Source organism: Chlamydotis macqueenii, chromosome 23, assembly GCF_036417535.1.
Source record: "Chlamydotis macqueenii isolate bChlMac1 chromosome 23, bChlMac1.mat, whole genome shotgun sequence".
NCBI classification, from domain to species: Eukaryota; Metazoa; Chordata; class Aves; order Otidiformes; family Otididae; genus Chlamydotis; species Chlamydotis macqueenii.
This window is the reverse complement of record NC_141578.1, coordinates 3,893,256-3,913,194: the sequence shown is the minus strand read 5'-3', so window position 1 is coordinate 3,913,194 and position 19,939 is coordinate 3,893,256. Positions and strand designations below refer to the sequence as shown.

Sequence of the window (19,939 nt, the reverse complement as noted above, 5' to 3'; positions counted from 1 at the left end):
CGGCTCGTTCGCCCCCGTGTTCGTCCTCCCCGTGGCGATGCCGGGCTGCGTGGCACGGGACACGCGTGGTGCTCCTGCGAGACCGCCGCACACGCGTGTTGGGCACACGTGCACGCGGCAGGAGCCGTGTCCGACAGCCTGGCCGGCTGATGCGCGCCCTCCCTGGCAGGGAAGCTCTGGGCATCCATCAGTGTGTTAATTGCGCTAATTAGAGAGTGTGGAGGTGTTAATTGGAAAACCCTGGTATCATGCCTGTTTGGGGAGGGGATGTCAATAAAAAATGAATTGATGACTTGGCATGGCGCGTGCACTTTACAGGTTAGCGGCGAGTCGGGGGATGTCAAGGAAATGTTACTGCTCAGATGAAGCAATTGTTAATTAAAAAGCAACGGTAATTAATATACTCCCGTTGCCATATGGTGCGGCTAAAGGCAAGGGGATTTTTTATTTGTGATTCTCCGTTTCCTTTTCTTTGTCCTGCGAAAGGTGCGCGTTTAAGTAAAATACAAAAAAAAAAAAAAAAAAAAGGCAGAGTGCTTGTTCAGGGAAGCGATTTTGAGCCTGAAATGGGAATTAACAACCCGTCTGCGCGGCTTCTGGTGCTCAGCGCCGTGAGAGGGGTCTCCTCCCCTCCACTTTTAAGTAAAAACATCCCTTTCTGCTTTCTCTGGGTGTTGTATCTTCTGCGATGACTGCCTGGACAGGGTCCCTGCCTTTGTGCCTGGGGGAAGGTCTGATCCTGATTAGCCCCTCCGGATAGCAGCGTACGGAGAATCCCTGAAATATTGAGTGCGTTTGAACTAAAATAGATGAAAAGCCGGAGCCGGGATGCTGCGGAGCCCTCCCGTCTGCGCGCGGGGATGCACGTGTGCCTCAGCGCTCGCAGCTGCTCGTGCAGCCGGGTTTCGCTCTTCCCGCTGTGGCTTCAGCCGTCCCGGATCAGCCGCGGCTGGAAAGGCACTCATTCCTAATTTAAATCGACTTTGTAACATTGCAGACACTGGCTTCATTTTTTTTTTTTTTTTCTTTAACGTTTTGTAAAACTTTTATATGAATGGAAATATTTTCATTATTATTATTCCTTTCTTTTATTACTTCCCTTGCAGTGCTGGGAACCCAGACACGCCAGCATCCCAGTAGGGTTTGTGAACGGGAAGTCGAGTTTTACTAGACTTGGAGAGGGAACCCGACTGGCCTGGTGTCCTGGGCTGCGGGAATCACCCGGCTGGACCCCAGCACCGCCGGTTCGTCCGCTCCAGCATCCCGCCTCTGGCAGGGGCCGGGGCCGGCAGAGCAAGCCCACGGTTACAGCTCCTCCACCAGAAGAGATTTCCTCCTAATTCCCAATAGTTACGCTTCAATTTGTGCCCCGAAGCCAGGAAAGTTTTATGTCCTTTCCAAAACCTTTTCTTTTTTTTCTCCTTTTTATTTTTTTCCCCCTTTTTAATACTTCCTGTTGTAACTCTGGATATTCTTATTTTCCGTATAAAAGTCAAATCTCTTTTTGAATCCTGCCGAGTTGCTGGCTGTGGCGATGCCTTGTGACTGCCGGACACGAGCAGAGCTCGGCTTTTCCCGCGGGGCCGCTCGCCTGCTCCAAACACGGAGCAGGCGGCGGATTTCGGAAGGAAAATGAGAAAAGGAACAGCAATAATTTAATATTTCTGCAGGCTTTTGTTTGACATCGGTGAAGAGGGGAAGGAGTAAATGGAGTTTTTTAAGTGCGAAAGGTGTTGTCTTTCTTCCAGCTTTTTTGCTCCTAATGCAGCATCCGTAGGCGAGCATCCCGTCCTTTCCCGATCCCTTCTTGGGAAGCGCTCGCCCCGGCACCCCAACTCCTGCACGTCCAAGAAATCCGGAGCCCGCTCATCCCGTTAACCTTGAATTCTCCCGCAGCCGCCGGTGCGTCGCCCCACGCGCGGGTTTGGTAGTGCCGGGACAACGGGAGGGAGCCGGCAGCTCCGCATGGGAATTAACGTCAGTCATCTACCCTGCGGAAATGACTTTTGAAATGCATATAATCTCAAACATGCAAATGAGAAGCTTGCTTCACCCTGTTTAATATGAATGATCAGCTTCTGAATAGCTATTATTACACGCCACATTTCAGCAATTATGTTGTTCGCGGTTTGTCTTTCTGTCTTTTGGGGTGGAGGGAAGACAAGGGAGGAAAAAAGAGGGGGGAAAAAGAAAGGGAGAAACAGTATTTCTTCTCCCCATCCCTCTTTCTTTATCCTCCTCCTGTTTGAAACTCGCTGGCCAGCTGCGGTGGGTGAACGCTGATCCCGCGCCGGCACCGCCGGTGGGGAAGGAGCTGGATTTTATGAGACAAAACTGCGGCCTCTGCTTTTCTGGGCGGGAAGGAGGGGGAGCCCCTCGCCGGCGGTGGGGTTTCCCGTGTCCCCCCGTCGCCGTGTGCATGTGTCGGGGCTGGAAGTGGGCCCCCGGGTTGGTGGCTGTGGGGTTTGATGTTGGATGGGAGTTGGTTTTCCTCCAGATCCAGGAGTTTCTCCTGGAAACCGGACCCTGGGGTTTACAGCTAACAACCTGCCCGCTCGTCACACCCAACTGAGCAAAGACTCTTGGCTTCGTGGCTTCAAAACCAAGCCTGTACCTCCTCGGGAGTCCCTCCCCTAGGCCATCTGCCTTAATTTAAACAGCGTGGGGCCGAAAACGCGGCGGGTGGGTAGCGCCTGCGCCCTGCGTCGGAGGGCGAAGCACCCGGCTCGGGCCTCCGAGGGGTACGGCAGGAATAGGGGGCGCGCGGAGGCGTCGGGGGAGAAAAGAAGGATTTTTCCGGCGGATGTTTTCTGGAGCGCTCGTTGTGCCGGGTCCCGGCTCCACGGTGCCGTCGGGCCTCCTTGGCCTGGCGCGGAACTTTCTGCCGGGTGGTTTTTGCGGCTGGAGCCGAAGCTCCAGCGGTGTGGAAACGTGTCGGCTTTGTTGGGGTTTTCGTGGCGAAACGCGCGGCGCGAGCTCCACGTGCCCGCTGTGCGGCCTTGCCCAAAGTTTCCAACTTTGCCGTCTCCAGCATTTCAACGTGAAATATTTTGGAATTCTGTGAAAAATACCCAGATTCCTGGAGTTTTATGTCTTGTATCAGGCTGGGAGAAAGTGGAAAATATGGTGTTTTCCGAAGCGACCGGTTGCCCTTGCTTTGCCCCGGTGCTGTACAGGCCGGCAGCATGGTCACAGCAGCTCACACCGCTGCGTGTTTGATTTTTTTTGGAGTAAATCAAACGCGGCTAAAACTGACTGGGGTTCGACGTCGCAACCCTGCATCTCCCTGCGACGGCGCAGGACGAGGATGGGGCGCGGGGCAGGTGGAGGTGGGGATTCCGGCCGGGGATTTCAAGACTCTCTTCCTCCTCCTCCTCCTCAGGTCCTGCTAGCGAGTCATGATGGTTGAATCCGCCTCGGAGACGATACGGTCCACTCCCTCCGGCCAAAACGGGGTCAGCAGCCTCAGCAACCAGCCCGATGGCGGCGGGGGCGGCGCAGGCGGCGGCGGAGGGGGCGGAGGGCGCGACGGAGCCGCGAGCGGGGAGGCCAACGGCGAGATGAGCCCCGTGGAGCTCCTGCACTTTCAGCAGCAGCAGGTAGGCAGGACGCCCCGCTTCCTTCTCCTGCCTGCCCTGCACAAGGCAACGTAGGATTGGGTCCTTCGAGGATTTGGGTTTGGGGGGCAAGCGCTCGGTTTTACCCTCCCTTCATCCCTGGGGCTGGCCCAGGAGATGGGTTGCACCAGACTTGGTCATCCCTGTTGAAGCTGGGGTGCAGGTGCTGCCCCAAAAAGCAAGATTCTGCCCCAAAAAGCAAGATGCTCGTCCTTGGGGATACATCTCCTTGGGAGACGGAGCCCATCCTTCTGTGCAGGTCACGGGCTCGCGCCTGCTGCCCCGGAGGTGGCTGCGTTTTGGGGGGAGGTCCTGCCTGTGCCGGTGGGTCAGCCTGCTCTGTCAGCCGTAGGCGTGGGGGGAGCGGTGCCGGAAAAGGAGGAGGGCTGAGAGAGCAAAGACCTGGTGCTGGCAGTAGAATGGGGAGCAGGTTTTCTCCGAGCCTGTATTTGGTCGCCCAGATGAGTGGCTGGAGGTGGGCCCCGTTCTCCGGGGCTCCTGGTGCCGTCAGCCGAAGAATTAACCTCACACGCGTGGCCAAAAAACACACGTGACCGCGACACGCGTGTGTGGCCGCTCTGTCCTCGAGCACACGTGTGTGTGCGCGTCGGGGAGCCCGTGGCACACGTCTCCCCGTGCACGGCCGGGCGGCCGTGGGGAGGGGGATGTGCGTGCGTGCCTGCAGGTTACCTTTCAAAACAAACTTGGGAGAAAACATAAATTTTCCTCCTCGGATACTAAATAAGGCAATGATCCCTGCCTCGTATGGAGATCGCCTCCCCGAGCCATAAATTCCAGCGTGAAAGCTGTAAAAAATTGCTGTGTCTGATACTTTAGTAGTGAGTGCTGTAAATCCATTACCTGAATAACAGCCGTTTCTCACGCAGTTAAGCCCCTGTTCCCCTGATCTGAAGGGTAATCATGCGTGTAATGCCGCCGCGAGTCGCCCCTGCCGCTCGCTCCCCCTCCCCGCGCCGTCGCCGGCCCCGAATTTCACCGAGCGGCAGGCGGAGCCGGGGGTGAACAGGAGGTGCTTGTCCTGGCGCGGGCGAAACGGCGCAAATCGGGGGCAGCGTGGTTGTGAAAACGGGGTTGTCTCCTCCGGAAAATCGGGGAATAAGGGGATTTGGCGATGCGGAGTGCTGGTGCTGTTGGCTCATCCCCAGGGATGCTGCTCCCGGTAAACCCTGCCCTGCCCAAGGCACGGCCAATGTTTAATTTCACCCCTTTGCATTTCTTCTTTCGGATTCCCGGCCTAATTACCCTGGGAAACTCGCCGGCACGTGGAATTATGAAGGCAGAGGGTTTGGTAAACTTCCAAAAACAGATGACATCTGCAATGACAGCACCTTGGGGGGGAGGGGAAAAAAAAAACCCATCGCGAGGACTATCAATCTTCATGCTTCAGGGAACAGGCTGAGCACCAGCTGGGGTCAGGAATAAACGTCCCCATCTATAGAGTTTTGCACAATTAGGTGCTTTATGAGGGCTTTACCCCGTCCTCGGGAGCAGCCCGCCTTCGCCCCCTGTCGCGGGCGGCCTCTCGCGCCGCTGGGCTGTTCCCGTCTGACGGCTCCTCCGCCCGGGCTCCGCCGCAGCTCCCGAAACGTCAGCGCTCGATCCTTGTGCTTGTTTAACCATGTGAAATTCCTGAGAAGCGTTAGGAAGCCTGGATGGATGGAAACCCACCACTCCACCACCCAACCTGGGCTGTGCCCTAAAACTCCGTGTCCGTAGGGATTTGCTTGGGCAATGCAGCTCCCCAGGGGCGCGTGCTCTGCCCCTGTTTTGGGCTAGTTTTGCACTTTTTGGCGAAAGGAGCTGGTTTTGGACCTCCTTTGGCGCCCGCAGTCTCTCTGCTTTCGAAAGGGTGAACCCAGCCAGCCCTGGGGCTTGTTTGTGGGGAATTTCAGGTTAAAACTCCTCTCTGAGGATACTTCCCGGAGGTGAGTGCCCTGGGTGGAAGCTTGAGGAGAGGGATGTGTATCGTGGGGTGCTCAGGGCTGGTTTGTGGCCTCTGGGAGGTCCCTGGAGCAAGAGGGGCGCGGGTGTCCGGCTGCACCAGCCTGGCTTTGCCAGGACAGGGACTGCCAGCCACTGCACCGGCTCGGCTCCGGCGCAGAGCGCGGCTTTCCGTCGCCTGATCCGTCTGTCCGCCCCGATCCGCGCGGCTTCACAGCATCCCGTGGTCCGAGAGGCTGGAGCGGGAGCCCGGTGGGATGGGGTGTGGAAAGGGCATCCCCCCACCCCTCCCTCTCCCCCCGTAGCCCAAGGGACGGCGTTGGGGTTAAATCCTTGGATTTCAATGGCAGGATTGGGCTGAAAAGCTTGAATAGCGCGCGCCCGCATTGTGCCGGGGTTGGCGGAGGGGAGAGGTCGGCCGGGGGCATGGGAGGGCTGCCCGCCGGCCGGGGTCTCCCACCGCCGTTGCTGTGGGAACGCGGCGAGACCTCCAGCGCGCTGCCGTCCTCCAACCGGGCTCCAAAGGGCCCCGCCGCCTCGGCGCGTTAATGAGTTTTTAACGTGGGGGCCAACCCTTCGCCCCCCGCCCCGCCACGCCGGCCTCCTCCCTAATCCTCGGCTGGGCAGGAAACGGGGGGGATGGGGGCGTCGCGTCCCTGCGGTGGGAGAGGGATGGGGGATGCTCCAGCTCGGGTATCGGGGTGCGGGGCTGCGCCCCACGGGTGGGCATCGCAGGGATGCTCTGCGATGATCCGGGTCGCTGCAGGATTTCCCTGAATTCCCACGAAAAATCTTGCGTCTCCAAGTTTAAAGGCGTGAGGCGCAGAGAGGTTCGGTTTTGGGGGGTCCTTGTGGCTTTGGGGTGCAGCGAGGCGACAGCGCGGGGGTGTCCTGGGGGAATCGGGGGGGAAATCCCCGAGCCCGATGGCCTAGCTCTTTCCAACTTGCAATTCCATGGAAAAGGAGCCGTCTGGAAAATTCAGCCGCTCTAGCCTCGTTCAGCGGGGTTTTTTTGTAATGCAGAGAAGAAAAAAAAAAAGCAGTTTCTTGCAGACACATGTTAAGTTTTTAAGCAAAAATCAGACTTTTTTAGAAAAGAAGCGAATCGGACTTTTTGGGTGGTTAAAGAAGGGTGTGGATGGGGAAGGAGAGGCACTTCCGTGCCGTAGGAGAGATACCGTTCCATAAAACATGTGATCACATCTCAAATATATTGTGTAATCCGCTATTATTAGGGTGGTTAAGATAAAAACGAGACCGGAGCACTTAAGTGAAACTCATCTCTCTATTAGGCTCCTTGATTTATATTTCGTGTTTTACCGAGTACAAATGCAGGAGGATTTGGTTTTTTTCCCCCCTTTTATTTATTTTTTTTTTTTTTTCCTTTTTTTCACCATGGGGTGGGGATTGTCGGGAGCTTGTTCCTTGTGTTCCTCATGAGTGGAAATGGGTTTAACCCCTCGCCTGCGAGGATTGAGGAGTCAAGAGCGGAGGAATAAAGTCCAGGAGCGTTAGCGCGTGCGGCGACAGGGCGAACAGCTGGGGCCGAGAGGCACAGAGCCATGTGTAGAAACGACTTTTTTTTTCTTTCTTTTTTTTTTTCCCTGCGAAGAATTGTGTCATTTTGGTTAATTTTCATCTCTTTGAACCATTTGGTTCTGGTTAAGCAAGACCGGGGCTGGGCTGGGTGGAAGTGCTTCTCAATATGGCATCATTTACCGTTAATATCCCTCTAAAAATAGCCCTGTGTGTGTTGTTTTAATAGCTCTAATTCTGGAATGTGACGATGTCATTTTTATGAGGTTAGTGTAAAAAATATTTTTTTTTTTTTTCAACATTTTTTCATCCCTTCCCAACCTCTTTACCCTCCAAAAGGAACGGAGGGAGAAGGGAAGATACAGACTCTCTATAGATCCACTTTCTGCCCCCTTCCTGGCAAAATTCTTGGTTTCATGAAATTTTTAGAGTGGCTTTTCACTTATTGGAGGTTAAAACCCCGTGCAAAGCTTTGATCCCATCCAGGTGGAAAATCCCTCGGCTATTTTTGGGCAGCGGTTCCCATCGCGGGCCGGGTGAACCCGCTCCCCCCTGCGCGGCGGGCGGCCGGCGCGCGGCTTTTGGCTTCGGCAGCTGGAGCGTCCGGGCACCGCTGGGCGTAATTAAAAAGGACACCCTCGTAAAATGAAATACCTGGTAGAATAAGGGAGTTTAAAAATACCCTCGGCAAGATTTTCCGTTGCACTATTTGATTTTTTTGGGGGGAGGGTGGGGGCTTGTGCTTTCAGAGAGAGACCCGTGGACATCTCCATCCTTGCCAAAATTTTTTGAACCTCTTGACCTATTTCTTCCCAGTTTGACAACAGGAGGCCTCAGAGTGGATTTTGAGGAGAAAAAAGGTGACCAGGCAGGGATGAGGGATGAACGTAGGGGCTGAAGTGTGAGCCAGCTCCCCTAAATGAGGTGGGTGCCGCTGTCTCCTCTCCGTGGGTTCCTCCGTCCCTGGGACCGGATGGGACCTGGTGTTCCCCGTGGGAGAAAGGGAACTTTGGGCTGTTTGCCACGGGGAAGGCAGCCAAAAGCTGGCCCTCCCGCCCTCCTGGGACACCTCCGTCACCAACTGAGTCCCTCCGGCCAGAGCCTGAGCCTTTGGGGGAAAAATTAACGATCGTCCCCAGGCCCGTTGGGTGGGAGCCGGGATAACGAGCCGCTTCCCCGCTGGAGGATGAGGTGCTTCTGCCTCGGAGGAGGATCCAGCGAACCGGAGGGGTTCGGTGTCTGTGGGGAGAGGCGAGCATCCCCGCGGGCTGGGTGCCCCGAGAGCCCCCGTTTCGTGGCGGAGAAACCCCAGAGCTGGTCCTGACAGAGCCTTCGCCGTGCGCTGGGGTTGATCCCAGCCGTGGTTTATTTATTGACCCCCTCCCCATCCCAGCACACGCCCTCCAGCATCTCTCAGTGCGTCGCTGCAAAAACCCTCGCTCGAGCCCAGCGTGGGGCTCGCAGAGGCGCTGCCGAGGTGACGTCTGGGTTGGGGTGCTGAGCCTGGGAGAGGCTGTTTCTCCAGTGTGCTAAGAACTTACTTTTCAGGTTTTCGTGGTTGCCTTCAAAAACAGAAACCAGGGTAGCTGCAGACTGTATTTTATTTATTCTGTGGACTCCATACTGAACTGCAGTGCTGCCTCGTTGGAGAAATAGCACGAAACGCACCAAGACGACAGTTTTGCAGTTTAGTTTTAGTGCTTAATAAAAATAATGAAACGACCAAAAATAAAATAATTTTAGCTGACAGCTTCTAAAATAATTTAATGACCCAAATTCCACCAGGGTATGAGCTTTCCTACCCCAGGCATGGCTCTAGCAGGGTTGGGGCTTTGGGTATCGCTCCAAACCGATGTTTTGTCTGCTCCCGTGTAGCCCAGGGTAGTTTTGGGCCGCTCCCGGCAAAATCCAGGTTGCCATCCTCTTCCTCAGCCCTGAAACGTCGCTGCTGCTGCTCTTGGGGAGGGCGAAGCCGAACAGCATCAGCTCTTGGTGTAAGTGTCTGAGACATTACAAACTTCTTTTTTACGGGGTAATTTGCTGATCAAAGGGAGCCATCCGCGAGCATGATGAATTTGACACAACCCATTCGTTCCTAATTACGGGTAACGTGCTAATGACTCTTGAACACCATGCAGCAGGATACGATTTTTTAAAAAAATCATTTTTATTCCGGTTCACAGAGCTGGGAGGTGAAAGCCTATCCACTCCTACAGGGAAGAATTTCTTTTTTTTTAATTCCTTCTCCTTTCACATCTCCGCAGCCCTAAGGAGGGATTGCGGCCAATCCTCCTTACTTCATCCCTACGGAAAGGCTTTATCCCCCCAGCACCCCGGCAGGTAACGCGGGGCTCCGCATCCCGAAATTTCCATCCTCAGGGCTCCGCTTGCCTCGTGCAGCCGTGCAACAGGTTGGCAGATGCGGGCGCTGCCGGGCAGAGCATCCTTCGTTCACGGGCTGAGCTGACCTCAGGCTTCGGTCGAAAGCGGTGGTGGGGAGGGAGGGGGCGGCTCTGGGGCGCTGGCGGGGACGCCCCTGCGTGCGATTGTAAGGCCATGTCATTTTTTCTTTTTCTTTTTTTCCTGTAAATCTTGTAATTTCGTGCTTCAGAGCACAACAAAGTGAGAGAGCCAGCGGGGAGTGAATTAAATTTCCCCCTGAGAGGCGGCGCGGGCTGGGCAGTCAGCGGTGGGGCTGGGCCGGCCCGGCGCTGGGGTCTCGCTGGCACCCGCGGGCCGGCCGATATTTGGGTTTAGAAAGAGAGATTCTGGGAGGAGTCCCGCCTAGCGCTTTGCCGGGGCACTGGCATTACGTCTCTTCTGGTTTTCCCCTCTTTCCTGTATTTTCCGTACCTGCTGCGCTGATTTTTGTTGGGCTGCCTCACCGGGTCACCTCTGTCCGTACAAACGCCGGCGGAGTTTCACGAGGTGCGGGTGGAGAAAGCGAATCCATGCAAACCTCTGTCAAACGGACACGTGGAAAAATAAATAAAGCTCAGGCAGCCGCTGTGCACACGCGGGATGCGGCCGGTGGTCCCGCACCCGTCCTCAGGTGGGTGCCTTGGAGCTGCCGGTGCTGAGCAGCCGTCGCTTGAGTTCCTCCAGCCTTGGCTTTCAACTGGAATTACTGTTTTCATTTCAAAAAGTAATTAAAATATCAGACCTCGAGCTGTCATAACCGTCGCATGGTGGTTGTGTTCGCATTACCGACGCGCATCAGGGAAATAACGCGCCGTGCGCCGGGGCTGCGTCGGTTCCGGGACCCGGACCACGGGTTCATTCCGTCAGCGATTCCCAGCGGCGAATTACCACGTTTGTCCTGGAGGATTTTCTTTTTGAATCGTTTGGATGAAGTGAGTTTGCAAGTTGGTGGTCAGGCAGTGGCTGAGCGTCCCCAGCAGCCGGTCAGGGATGCTCGGGGAGAGGCGATGGGCGCGGGGCAGCGCTGGGTGCTCCTGGGTGCAGCCCCAGAAATTTGTGCTGGGAGGGGAACGCTGGGATCCCAGAGACTCGAAACTCCTGGGCTTTTGACTTTCTGGAGGCACGCACGTGGTGACAAACACGGGCAGGGCAGAGGGGGTCGTGTGCTGCGTCTGGGGCGCAGCTGTTGGGTTTGGGGTTGCTTCCTAGGAAATGATATTTTTGTAAAGAAAAACAACAGCCACAACTTTAAAATTACCTCTCATTTTGCCAATGAGCTTCTAACGCCGCTCCACGTGCAAAAAGCGGGTTAGAAGGCTTTTATTCGCTGAATAAACAGCGGTGACGCCGCTCGGACATCCTTTGCTCTAAATCTGCCCCGTACGCTCTTCCCAAGCAGCCCCTCGGAGAGGAGCACGACATGGGACTTTTAATTAAAACACAGGTAACGAATCTTCACGGATGCTCTGCTGAGCAACTGTTTGAGGGTGCTGTGGGTGCTTCTTGGTTCGCGGGGGTGAAATAAATAGCGAGTGGGCTGGAGCGGGATATTTGGGTGCGTCCACGCTGTGGGCGATGCCGTGCCGGGTTTGGCAGGGGAGGGATGGAGAAGGCGGCGGGCGGGCTGGGGGCTTTCTTCTTTATAGCTGGAAATGCGGAGAATTAACGAGCGGCCCTTTTCTGGAAGCCGGAGCGGTGATTTACGGCTGGGGTGACGACAAGCAGGGGGACCCGCGCGCCGCTGGCGGCACCGCCGAGCCGGGCTCTGACCCCGCGCCGGGCACTAACGCAAACGTGTCCTGCGGGCAGGGCTACAATGGGCTGGTTGTTCAGGAGTGTACCAAAAAAAAAAATTCTTTAAAAGCAAAAATAAAGAGTGGATGAGGAAGTGGCTCCGGGAGCAGCAGGCGGGTACCACAGGGTTGGTTTTGTTGGGGATTTATTCTCTCTCCTGGCTCTCAGCTCCGTTTTTCAGCTCGCCCTCGGCCGTGTTCCCCTGCGACCAGCCCGCTTGCGCTTGTTCCTCTCTCCTCCTTGTCTCTTCGCAGGATTTCTCTTAATTTCACCAACTTTCTGCAGGCTGACAACGCTGCTGTGCACAGCTCACTCATGGTTCCTCATGCCTGCATATGTTTCCACAATTGTTTTGAGGGGTTTTTTTATCAATTTAAGTTGGTTTCTCCCTCTTTTGCCTGTTGAGCGACTTCCCAGCAAGACACTGGGAAGGGAGTTAAGGAAACCCGTAACTCTTCCTGGGCAAACACCCATAAAGATAAGCAGGTTTTGTCTTGGTCGCTTGTGGGAGTTGCTAAATTTCTCCTGCATCACCGTCAGCTCCGTACGGATGTGTTTGTGGATTATTAATTCAGGCTGTAATCCTGCGCTTGGCCTGACCCAAATATGGGTGGTGACTGGGATTTTTTGGTGCTCTGCACGTGGAAACCTGCCAGAGACATGAAGATGCTGGTGCCTTGCTGAGGATGGGGCAGGGGTTTTTGGAAGAGGATGGGATTGCCCCCAGGTCCCCGTGGGGTAAGGAGAGCGGTGGTCTGTTGTGGGATGTGTACTGGTCATACTGGTGTGGCGGGAGGGAGGATTGGGGAGCGCTGCCCTCCTCGTGCATCCTCCATGAATCAAACCCGTGGAGAACCAGTCCGGCCAGGAGCTGGAGGAGGAGGAGGATGGCAGCCTTCCTCCTGCCCACCCCACTGTCTCTCTCTTTCGCAGGCTCTCCAGGTGGCACGCCAGTTTCTGCTGCAGCAGGCCACGGGGCTGAGCTCCCCCAGCAGCAACGAGGGCAAGCAGCCGGCGGTGCAGGTGAGCCCCCGAAGCCGCGTGCGCGTGTCCCCATCGCCCCCTTTTCGGGATGGGTTCGGCCGCAAACCGGTGCTGTGGGAGAGCGCACTTGTTGCAGACACCCGTCGCCTCCATCTTCGGGATGGATAAAGCACACCAGGAGCCCACAAAGGGTTAAATCCCACGGAAACCTCCAGAAATTTATTGGAATTTTTTTTTTTTGGGGGGAGGGGGGTTGTGGTCTCCATTGTGTGCTGATGTGGTGGGAGGGAAGGGCTGGCTCCAGGCGGGGTAAGGACCGGGGAGAGGTGGTCACCACGTGCCACCCTACCTTGGGACAGCGTTTCGGATCGGGAGGTGCGGAGTTCCCCAGGGTCAGGGCACCCCAGGATGGCTGCTGGGTGCTGTGAGAGGGGCGCGGGGCTGGATAAGGGACAGTCCCTCGGTGCCAGAGCCAGGGCAGGTCCTCCGGTGTGGGACAGCCGCTGGGACGGGACAAAGGCCCAGCTGGGATGGGGTTTTGTGGTGCTTGCGGGAAAATGGGGATTTGGGTGGATGTAGCACCCTTGGGTGCCGTAGCAGGGGGGACGCCTCCACTTTGCTGCCCTGCTGCCCTCCTCTGACAAAGGAAAGGGGCAGAAAATGGGCAAGAAAGGGGCAGAAGAGGGTTGTGAACCTGGAGAGAGGGGGAGGCAGAAAGAGGCAAAGCCCAGGCGATGGAAAGTGACAATTTAAATAGCTGTGCGGAGGGGTTCTCCCTTCAGGCTAATTAAATTTATCGGAGAACAGCAGGTTACCTTATTAGAGCCACGTGGGTTTAATTAACAAAGGAAAGTAATTAGCACAAGCGCTCTCAAGAGCTGGAGGTCCTGCCTATGCCAGGCTGAGCCGGTGCGGCGGTGGGAGGATGGCGAGCGCCAGGGCTGGGATGGGCGATCACCGGCCCCTCTCCCGCCTCCGCGAGCTGGGACGCGGTGCCGGCGCGGCGCTGCCGGTCCTGGGGTGGGCTTGGAGCCCAGGAATGAGGGCAGGAGCAGCGGGAATTAGTCAGGGCTTCTGCGGCACAAACAAGCGGCTTTTTCCAGCGGTGCTCGCAGGAAGGAAATGCAGTCAGTGCGTGGAAAATGTCTGCGAAGGACAAAGGCAGCGAGGGGTGAAGTCAGATTCCGGTAACCGGCGCCTCGCTCCCCTCCGTGGGTGCGTTTGCTGCCCATACTTCTCCTGCCCGTACTCCTTCTCCTGCCCATCCCCTGCTGCTCCCTCCGCCGCTTCCCCGCTCCGCTCGCTTTAGCATCCCATTCCCCCATCCCTCCGGTTTTCTCTCGCCTCCCCTCCCTGCCCATCTGGCCGGCGGCTTTGCTTGGAGCGGACTGGATCTGCCTCCCTCATCCCCTCCTCCCTTTTTTTTTTTTTTTTTTTTTTTTTATGTTGCAAAAGGACTTGTGAAAGTTGTAGACGTGAGTCAGAAATAGCTCATAACTCAGCGGTGAGCGGCCTCTTCCTCCCCCCGCCGCCCGGCCGGCAGCTGGAGCGGGATCTGACCGAGGGGAGATAGGGGATTAAGCAGACTCCTTTGAAAGGAAGTTTATCTAACGGCAGAACGGTGTCGATGAGACTGGCCAGGACGGCTGGAGGAGGAGGAGGAGGAAGGCTGGGTCCCGGTGCGGCAGCCCCTGCAGCGTTTGGGAACCGGGGGTGCCCTTGATGCGCCGGCTCAGACCCCCGCGGGCGTTGCCTGTGGATGTGCTGGGAGCTGGATTTCCACATTGCTCGGGTATTTGAGGGGTGGGCGTCCCAAATAGGAGGGTCCCCCGGGAGCATCCCAGCGCCCGCAGAGAGAGCAGAAGCCTGGCGCCCGGCACCCAAATCCCGGGAGCGCTGCGAGCTCCCGGTGCTCGCCGGTGCCGCGCGTTCGCCGCTCCCTGCCACCTTGCTGACGGGAGCGGGACGCCGATGGGGCACCAAGCCAGCGGGAATATTAATGACCGGCGGCAACAGCGTGCTCTTAAAAACAAACAGGGAGCTGCTGGGCTCGATAGGGATCTCGGGGGGGGGGGATTTTTTGGAGTATGAACCCTCTCCCCAGATGCCTGGAGGTGTAGCTGTGCGTGGAGAGCCTCACAAGCTGACGCTCGAATTACAGCTGCGTCTAAAAAAACGCTGGAAAAAACCCACCCTGGAGCGTTTTAAAATGGTTTTCTTTCTTTGCAGTTTTAAAACTAGTAGGAACTTGGCTGACAAAGCGTCGCGTTTGAGGACTCGTGCTGCAAACGGTCCGCAGGGCGCTGGTCGGGAGCAGCGGATCCCCCCGGGATCCTGCCAGCACGGGGAGATGCTGGAGCCAGTATTCAGAAAAGCCCATGGCACCAGGCGCCGGAGCGTGTTTGGAAAGGCAGCACCCTCTGGTTTTGGTGCTGGGGAATTCTGGAGGCATCGCTCCATCACAGGGTGCCTTTTTTAGGGTCCCTTCCCCAGCTCGGCCGCTGGAGCCGGGGGTCTCCCAGCCTCTGGCGGGAGCCAACTGGCCGAGGTTAAAAAGCCTCTGAAACGGGAGAGGGGCTGAAGGGCGCTGAGGGAAGGGGAGAGGAGTTTGGAGCAAACTGGGGGAAAATTGCTTTTCTTTTGTCTGCAGCGGCGCGGAGGGCAGCGGAGCGGAAAAGTGTGTTTTGTTGATTTGAAACTTGAGTGAAATGGGTAATGAAGACAGATCAATACCAGCCCTTCTGCGTTCCCTCTCTAGGAAAAAACACAGCAGCCCGTCCGTCTTGGCTCGCGCGGCGCTAGATTTTTCCATTTGAACTCTCGGCACCGCCGTCCGTCCCTCCTCCCCCCCCCGCCGCTCCCCCTCCTGCTTCCCCGAGCCCCCAGCTCTGCCAGCCCCCGTCACCGTCCCCGCCACTGCAACGGCGTTTTGGATTAACGGGGCAGCAAAGGAGTTGATTTGCAATGAAATCGCTGGCGTGACGAGCCGTGCCAGCGCCCCGTGCTCACGCAGGAGATGCTTCCTGCCACGGATCCTGCCCGGGCGATGCTCGGGGACGGCAGCTCACCCCAGGCCGCGGCCGCCAGCATCCCCCGGCCCGGCTCCCTTTCAGCTTCCAGCGACTCACGGCCCGGTTCGGCGGGAGGATGCGCGTTGGGTTGAACGCGTTTCTCCTCCTGATTCCAACCCCAGACGCTGGTTGTCCTCCATGCACCTGCCTGCTTGCTCGCCCCGTGCTGCTGCCCTCCTGCCACCACCACCCGGGGCGATTGCGCCTTTGGTGCTACGGCTGCTCGAAGTGTCCGTAAAATAACCCCACAGCCGTAAAACCCAGCCCGGAGCTCCCTTGCAGATCTGGGTTGAGTTTCCCCTCTGACCCTGGGGAGATTTTGGTCCGTCGTCCCTGTCCCGTCTTGGAAAGGTCCAGACGCAGCGTGGTGCGAGCGGAGAAGGGGGTAGAGCAGCGTTTGGGTGGCCCAGTGCCACCCATCAGGGTGTATTAAACTGCGGCCAGGGTTACGCCGACGTGAGCGGCATCGCTGCCCAGCCCCGGGCGGTTGAAGCTCTTGCAGACGCTCCGAGCCAGCTGGATCTCGGAGCTTGCCCGGGGATGCTGAGAGCAGGAGGGGACGCGTCGATGCGCCTGCGTGCTTTGGTCGTGCTCGAAGGGAAAGGTTTGCTCTTCCCCAGAGAGAAGTGGGTGCTCTGGGGGGGCAATTTGCTCACCCCCTGCCCCTAAAACCAGCAGCCCCGAAGCTGCTCTTAGTGGTGGTTGTTCCCCGCTCCCGACCTCCTCGGTCTGTTTCTGTTGGTTTTGGAATTGAAAAGGGTCTAAAAAAAAAAGAAAAACAGAGCAAACATGTTTGCTGTTGTTTTTAATTGGGATTTAAAACCCGAGATTAGATCAGAGACAAGGATGCGCAGCGCCTAGGGCTCTGCGGGAAGCGCGGAACAGCCCAGGGAGCTGGCGTGCGCCCACCGTCGGGAGAGGTTTGCTCACCCCGATGGTCCCAGAGCCCCCCCAGGTCCGTGGGGATGGGGTTGGGATGAGGTCTGGGCTGCGCCCGCCCTGGGCGCGGGAGCTTGGGTGTGTGGTTTTAGGGACCGGCGGCGGCTTCTGTGGCAACCTCCCGGCGTGGGTGACGGCTTGGCCGGGAGGTGAAGGTCAGTGCAGGGATGCTTTGGGGCTGAGCAAAACCGCCGGGCTTGCTCGCACGCCCCGGGCTGACGGGGGACGTCCCGACTCTCCAGCTGTGCCAAGCCAGCTGCTGGGGGGTCAGGAGGGCGGCCGTCCCTCTGATGGCAGCCCCGCAGCGCCCAGAGCCAAGACCGGCCGGCGGGCCGCGGCTTTCCCCGCTCTGCCTCGTGGCTGGGAGTCACAGCCTGCTTCCCGTAAAGAAAAAAAAAAAAAAAACTGGGAAAAAATTTAAATAAAAGCATTGCTCCCCCATCCTGCTGCGTTACGCCCGGCCAAATCCTGTTTCGCTCAGCCGGCTTTGGCAGAGCTGCTCCGCGCTGACGCCGAGCGCAGAGTTTCCCCCGTGATACCCGTCTCGTTTTCCGCCCGCCGCCTGATGATCCGCACCCGCCCCGTCCTCTGGCGCGGGGGGGATTCCATCTGGGACCGCCTGGAAAATCGCCCCCTCGAGATCCCGCTGGCCGGTCGGAGCCGCAGCGCCGGGGCTTTCTGGGAGGCAGCCGGAGCTGTTAGTAAGCAGTTTTGCGGAGTGGCAGGCGGCCAAGGAGTGAGTCAAACCCTTCCCGAGTCGGTGTCTGGCAGATGCCAGCTCGTGACGCACCGGCCGGGGACCAGCCGCTGCGGCGGGGCCGGCTGCCGGGACTCGCCTCCCGAGGGATTTGGTGGGCGCGGTGCGACCGCCCGTGTGCGAGGAGGGTTCCTGGCTGCTTGGGCACCTGGGCAAGGGACTTCGCGGCTGGGCGGACGGGATGGAGGGGAGGCAGGTGGGCACGATGCCGTTTGGCTCTCGCTTGCGGTGTCAGCCCTCGCGGCTGCCTGGATCCGAGCTTTTGAGGTGGCAGTTGCCCAAAGCCACCCCGTTATCCGGGGATGCCAGGCTGGCCTGGCACAGGGAAGCTGGCACGCCGGCGGTGGCTGCAGGTGAAGGGGCTGAACCGTGCTCCTCGGCGTCCCGGGACGCCGTGCCACGCCGGCCCCCTCCCCGTTAGCAGCCCGGCTGCCGGTGGGTGCCCCCACGGCGCAGGGGTGGACATTTCCATCCCCATCTCGTTTTGTTGGGACAGCAGCTGCCGCCGTCCCGGCAGAGGCAGCTGGGGCTGTCACCGGAGCGCGGGGCGGAGAAGCACAGCACCTTGGTTTGCCGCCCCGCGCCGGGGTCGAGCCGGCGGCAGCCTCCCCGGTGCGCGTGATGAATGGCCGCAGCGGGAGCAAAACTTTCTGTGTATCGGAATTTCCTCTTTCACCAAAGAAAGTTCCTATTTTCCCTGGAAACCTTAGCTGGGAGACGTTTTTCCAGGCTGGAGGGAAATTCTTCGTGCGGCTTCGCTGTCCATCGAGGCTTGGGGAGGCTCTGGACGCCCGTCGTGAGAGCCAGCAGCAGTTCGCCCCGTTCGCACCTCACCCCCTTCGCGAAGGCACCGCCATTTCCCCGAGTCAGCTCCGCATCCGAGCGCGGAAGAAAAAAAAAAAAAAAAAAGCCATTTAATGCAGATAAAGGTTGTATGAAAATATAATTCTGCTTTTGTTAGCAGCCATCAAACTCTAAAAAGCGTCGCTTTTGTTTTCTTGTAACGTTGTGAAAACCTCGTGTCGGATCGAGAGCTGGGCCCCTCTCGACTAATCGCCTCTCCTTTGTGTTTTTAGATTATAGGGGCAATTAGTGTTGTCAAAACCTCTGGCAATTCTCTTTGCTCTTGACAGGGTGTCAGTCCGCTGGGCAAGAAATGGAAGGTGTTATAACTCTCCGGTAATTAGGATGCCTCCAATTTGAAAATGCCAGCGAACGTGTATGAGAGGCCGCGCGGCAGCGGTGGGGGCGGGGAGGCCGCCCGCATTGGGGGGGGATGCGGATGAGCAATTAATTAGGGGCTCTCATTCCGAGCACGTTGCCGGCTGATGAATTGGCAAAGGGAAATTAGCAGGATGCTTAGCTCCCGGCGAGCGGGGCTCTTCGTCTTGCCGGCCTCGCGAGCTTCCCTCCTTCCCAGATGTTCGCCGAGGGCTTCGCGCAGCTGCCTGCGAGCACCTGACCGGCGAAACGGCGGCTCCGCGGCGGCGCCGGTGCTGCGGAAGGTGTTTGGGATTCTCCTGGCTCTCTGTGCTGGGGATGCTCCCGCGTCCCGAGCCGGCGCAGGCGCCCAGCAGCAGCCCTCAGGTGGGAACGCGCAGGAATTCATGAATAAGTCGGACACGAAGGCAGCTTGAGGAGGGGAGATCGCCGGCCAAAAATGAAACTCGGCCCGCTCCCAACACCTCCCTCCAGCAAAATGCCTGGATAAACAGATAAGCCGTTGCAATCTCCCTTGAAGGTCAGCACGTTCCAGCCCGGCCGGACGCTCGCCACGGATGGGACGGGAGGGACTGCATGGGGCCACCCCCGGTGTCCCCCTCCCCGCTCAATGTCCCGCTGGAATGGCTGGAAGGGGGATGCAGCCCCCAGGGTGGGCAGCACGTCCAGACTGGGGAGTCTGAGCATCGCTGGGGGTCCTGGGGAGGAGGGGTGGCAGGGACCGGGCTCTCATTTGGACTTTGCTGGGTGTCCTAAAGCCGGTTGCTTTGTTTCTCTGTCCTTTGGTCTCCGAGGTCCCAAGACTGGAGTTGAGGGGATGAGAAGTCATCTACTTTGGGTCAAAACTGGGGCCTTGGCTTGCACGGGGAGCCTGGCTCGGGCTCTGCTGCATCCCGTGTGCCGAGGAGTTGCTTCCTCACGGGATCCCCTCGAAGAGCCCGAGGCTGTGGGCAAGGGCGGGCAGGAGGCTGCTGGTGGCTCACCAGCCCTCCTGCTCCCGACCGGCAGCGGTCATCTCCTTTCCTTGGAAAAAGGAGCAGCCAGGAAGGGTTATTAAATCACAGCAGAGCCATAACCCTGCCCAGAGCCTTGGGAAGGGCGCCGGGCTGGGCTGGACGAGGCAGCTCTTGATGGCCACGGTTCCACCTGGGCAGGACTGGTGGGGCTGGGATCCGTCACCGACACCTTCTCCGGCGCTGTGCTGTGGCGGCGTGGACCCGTGTTGTGATAACCAGAGGCAGGGGCTGGCAGGTTTGCTTAGCCCTCCCTGCACTTGACACGGTAATTACGTGAGTTACTGGTGTCAACTGGAGGTAAAGCTTTGATGTGCCTGTGGAGAACCCGGTAACCTCTTCCTCCGTGCTCTGCTGTGCAAAGTTATTTGGGTGATTGGTATCTTCCCCACTTCCCTTGGTGTTTCCCTCCTCCCGGACCCCGAGGGAAGGAGCAGTCCTTTCCTGTGCTCGCAGGAGGGGATGGTGCTGTGGTTGGGAGCTGGCTGCCACGATGGCTCCTCTCGGTGCCCAATTCCCCTGGCTAAATTGCGTTTAATGAAGACCCCGTGGGCAGAGAGCATCCTGCCTTCCAGTGAAGGGAACCTCGAGATTTAGGAATCTTGGCCCCAGTGCTGGCTGCAC

The 19,939-nt window shown here is 57.9% G+C and overlaps 1 protein-coding gene across 4 annotated transcripts in view; it reads left to right on the top strand.

Moving 5' to 3' along the window:
- Nucleotides 1-19,939, top strand: part of FOXP4 (forkhead box P4) — a 56,255-nt gene that overhangs the window by 16,276 nt on the left and 20,040 nt on the right. For all 4 annotated transcript variants that reach the window (XM_086765529.1, XM_086765525.1, XM_086765528.1 and 1 more), the window contains exons 2-3: nt 3,383-3,599; nt 12,264-12,353. In XM_086765529.1, coding sequence (XP_086621655.1) covers nt 3,399-3,599; nt 12,264-12,353 — 291 coding nt within the window. In that variant the 5' untranslated portion in view covers nt 3,383-3,398. The remainder of the gene's footprint in view (nt 1-3,382; nt 3,600-12,263; nt 12,354-19,939) is intronic.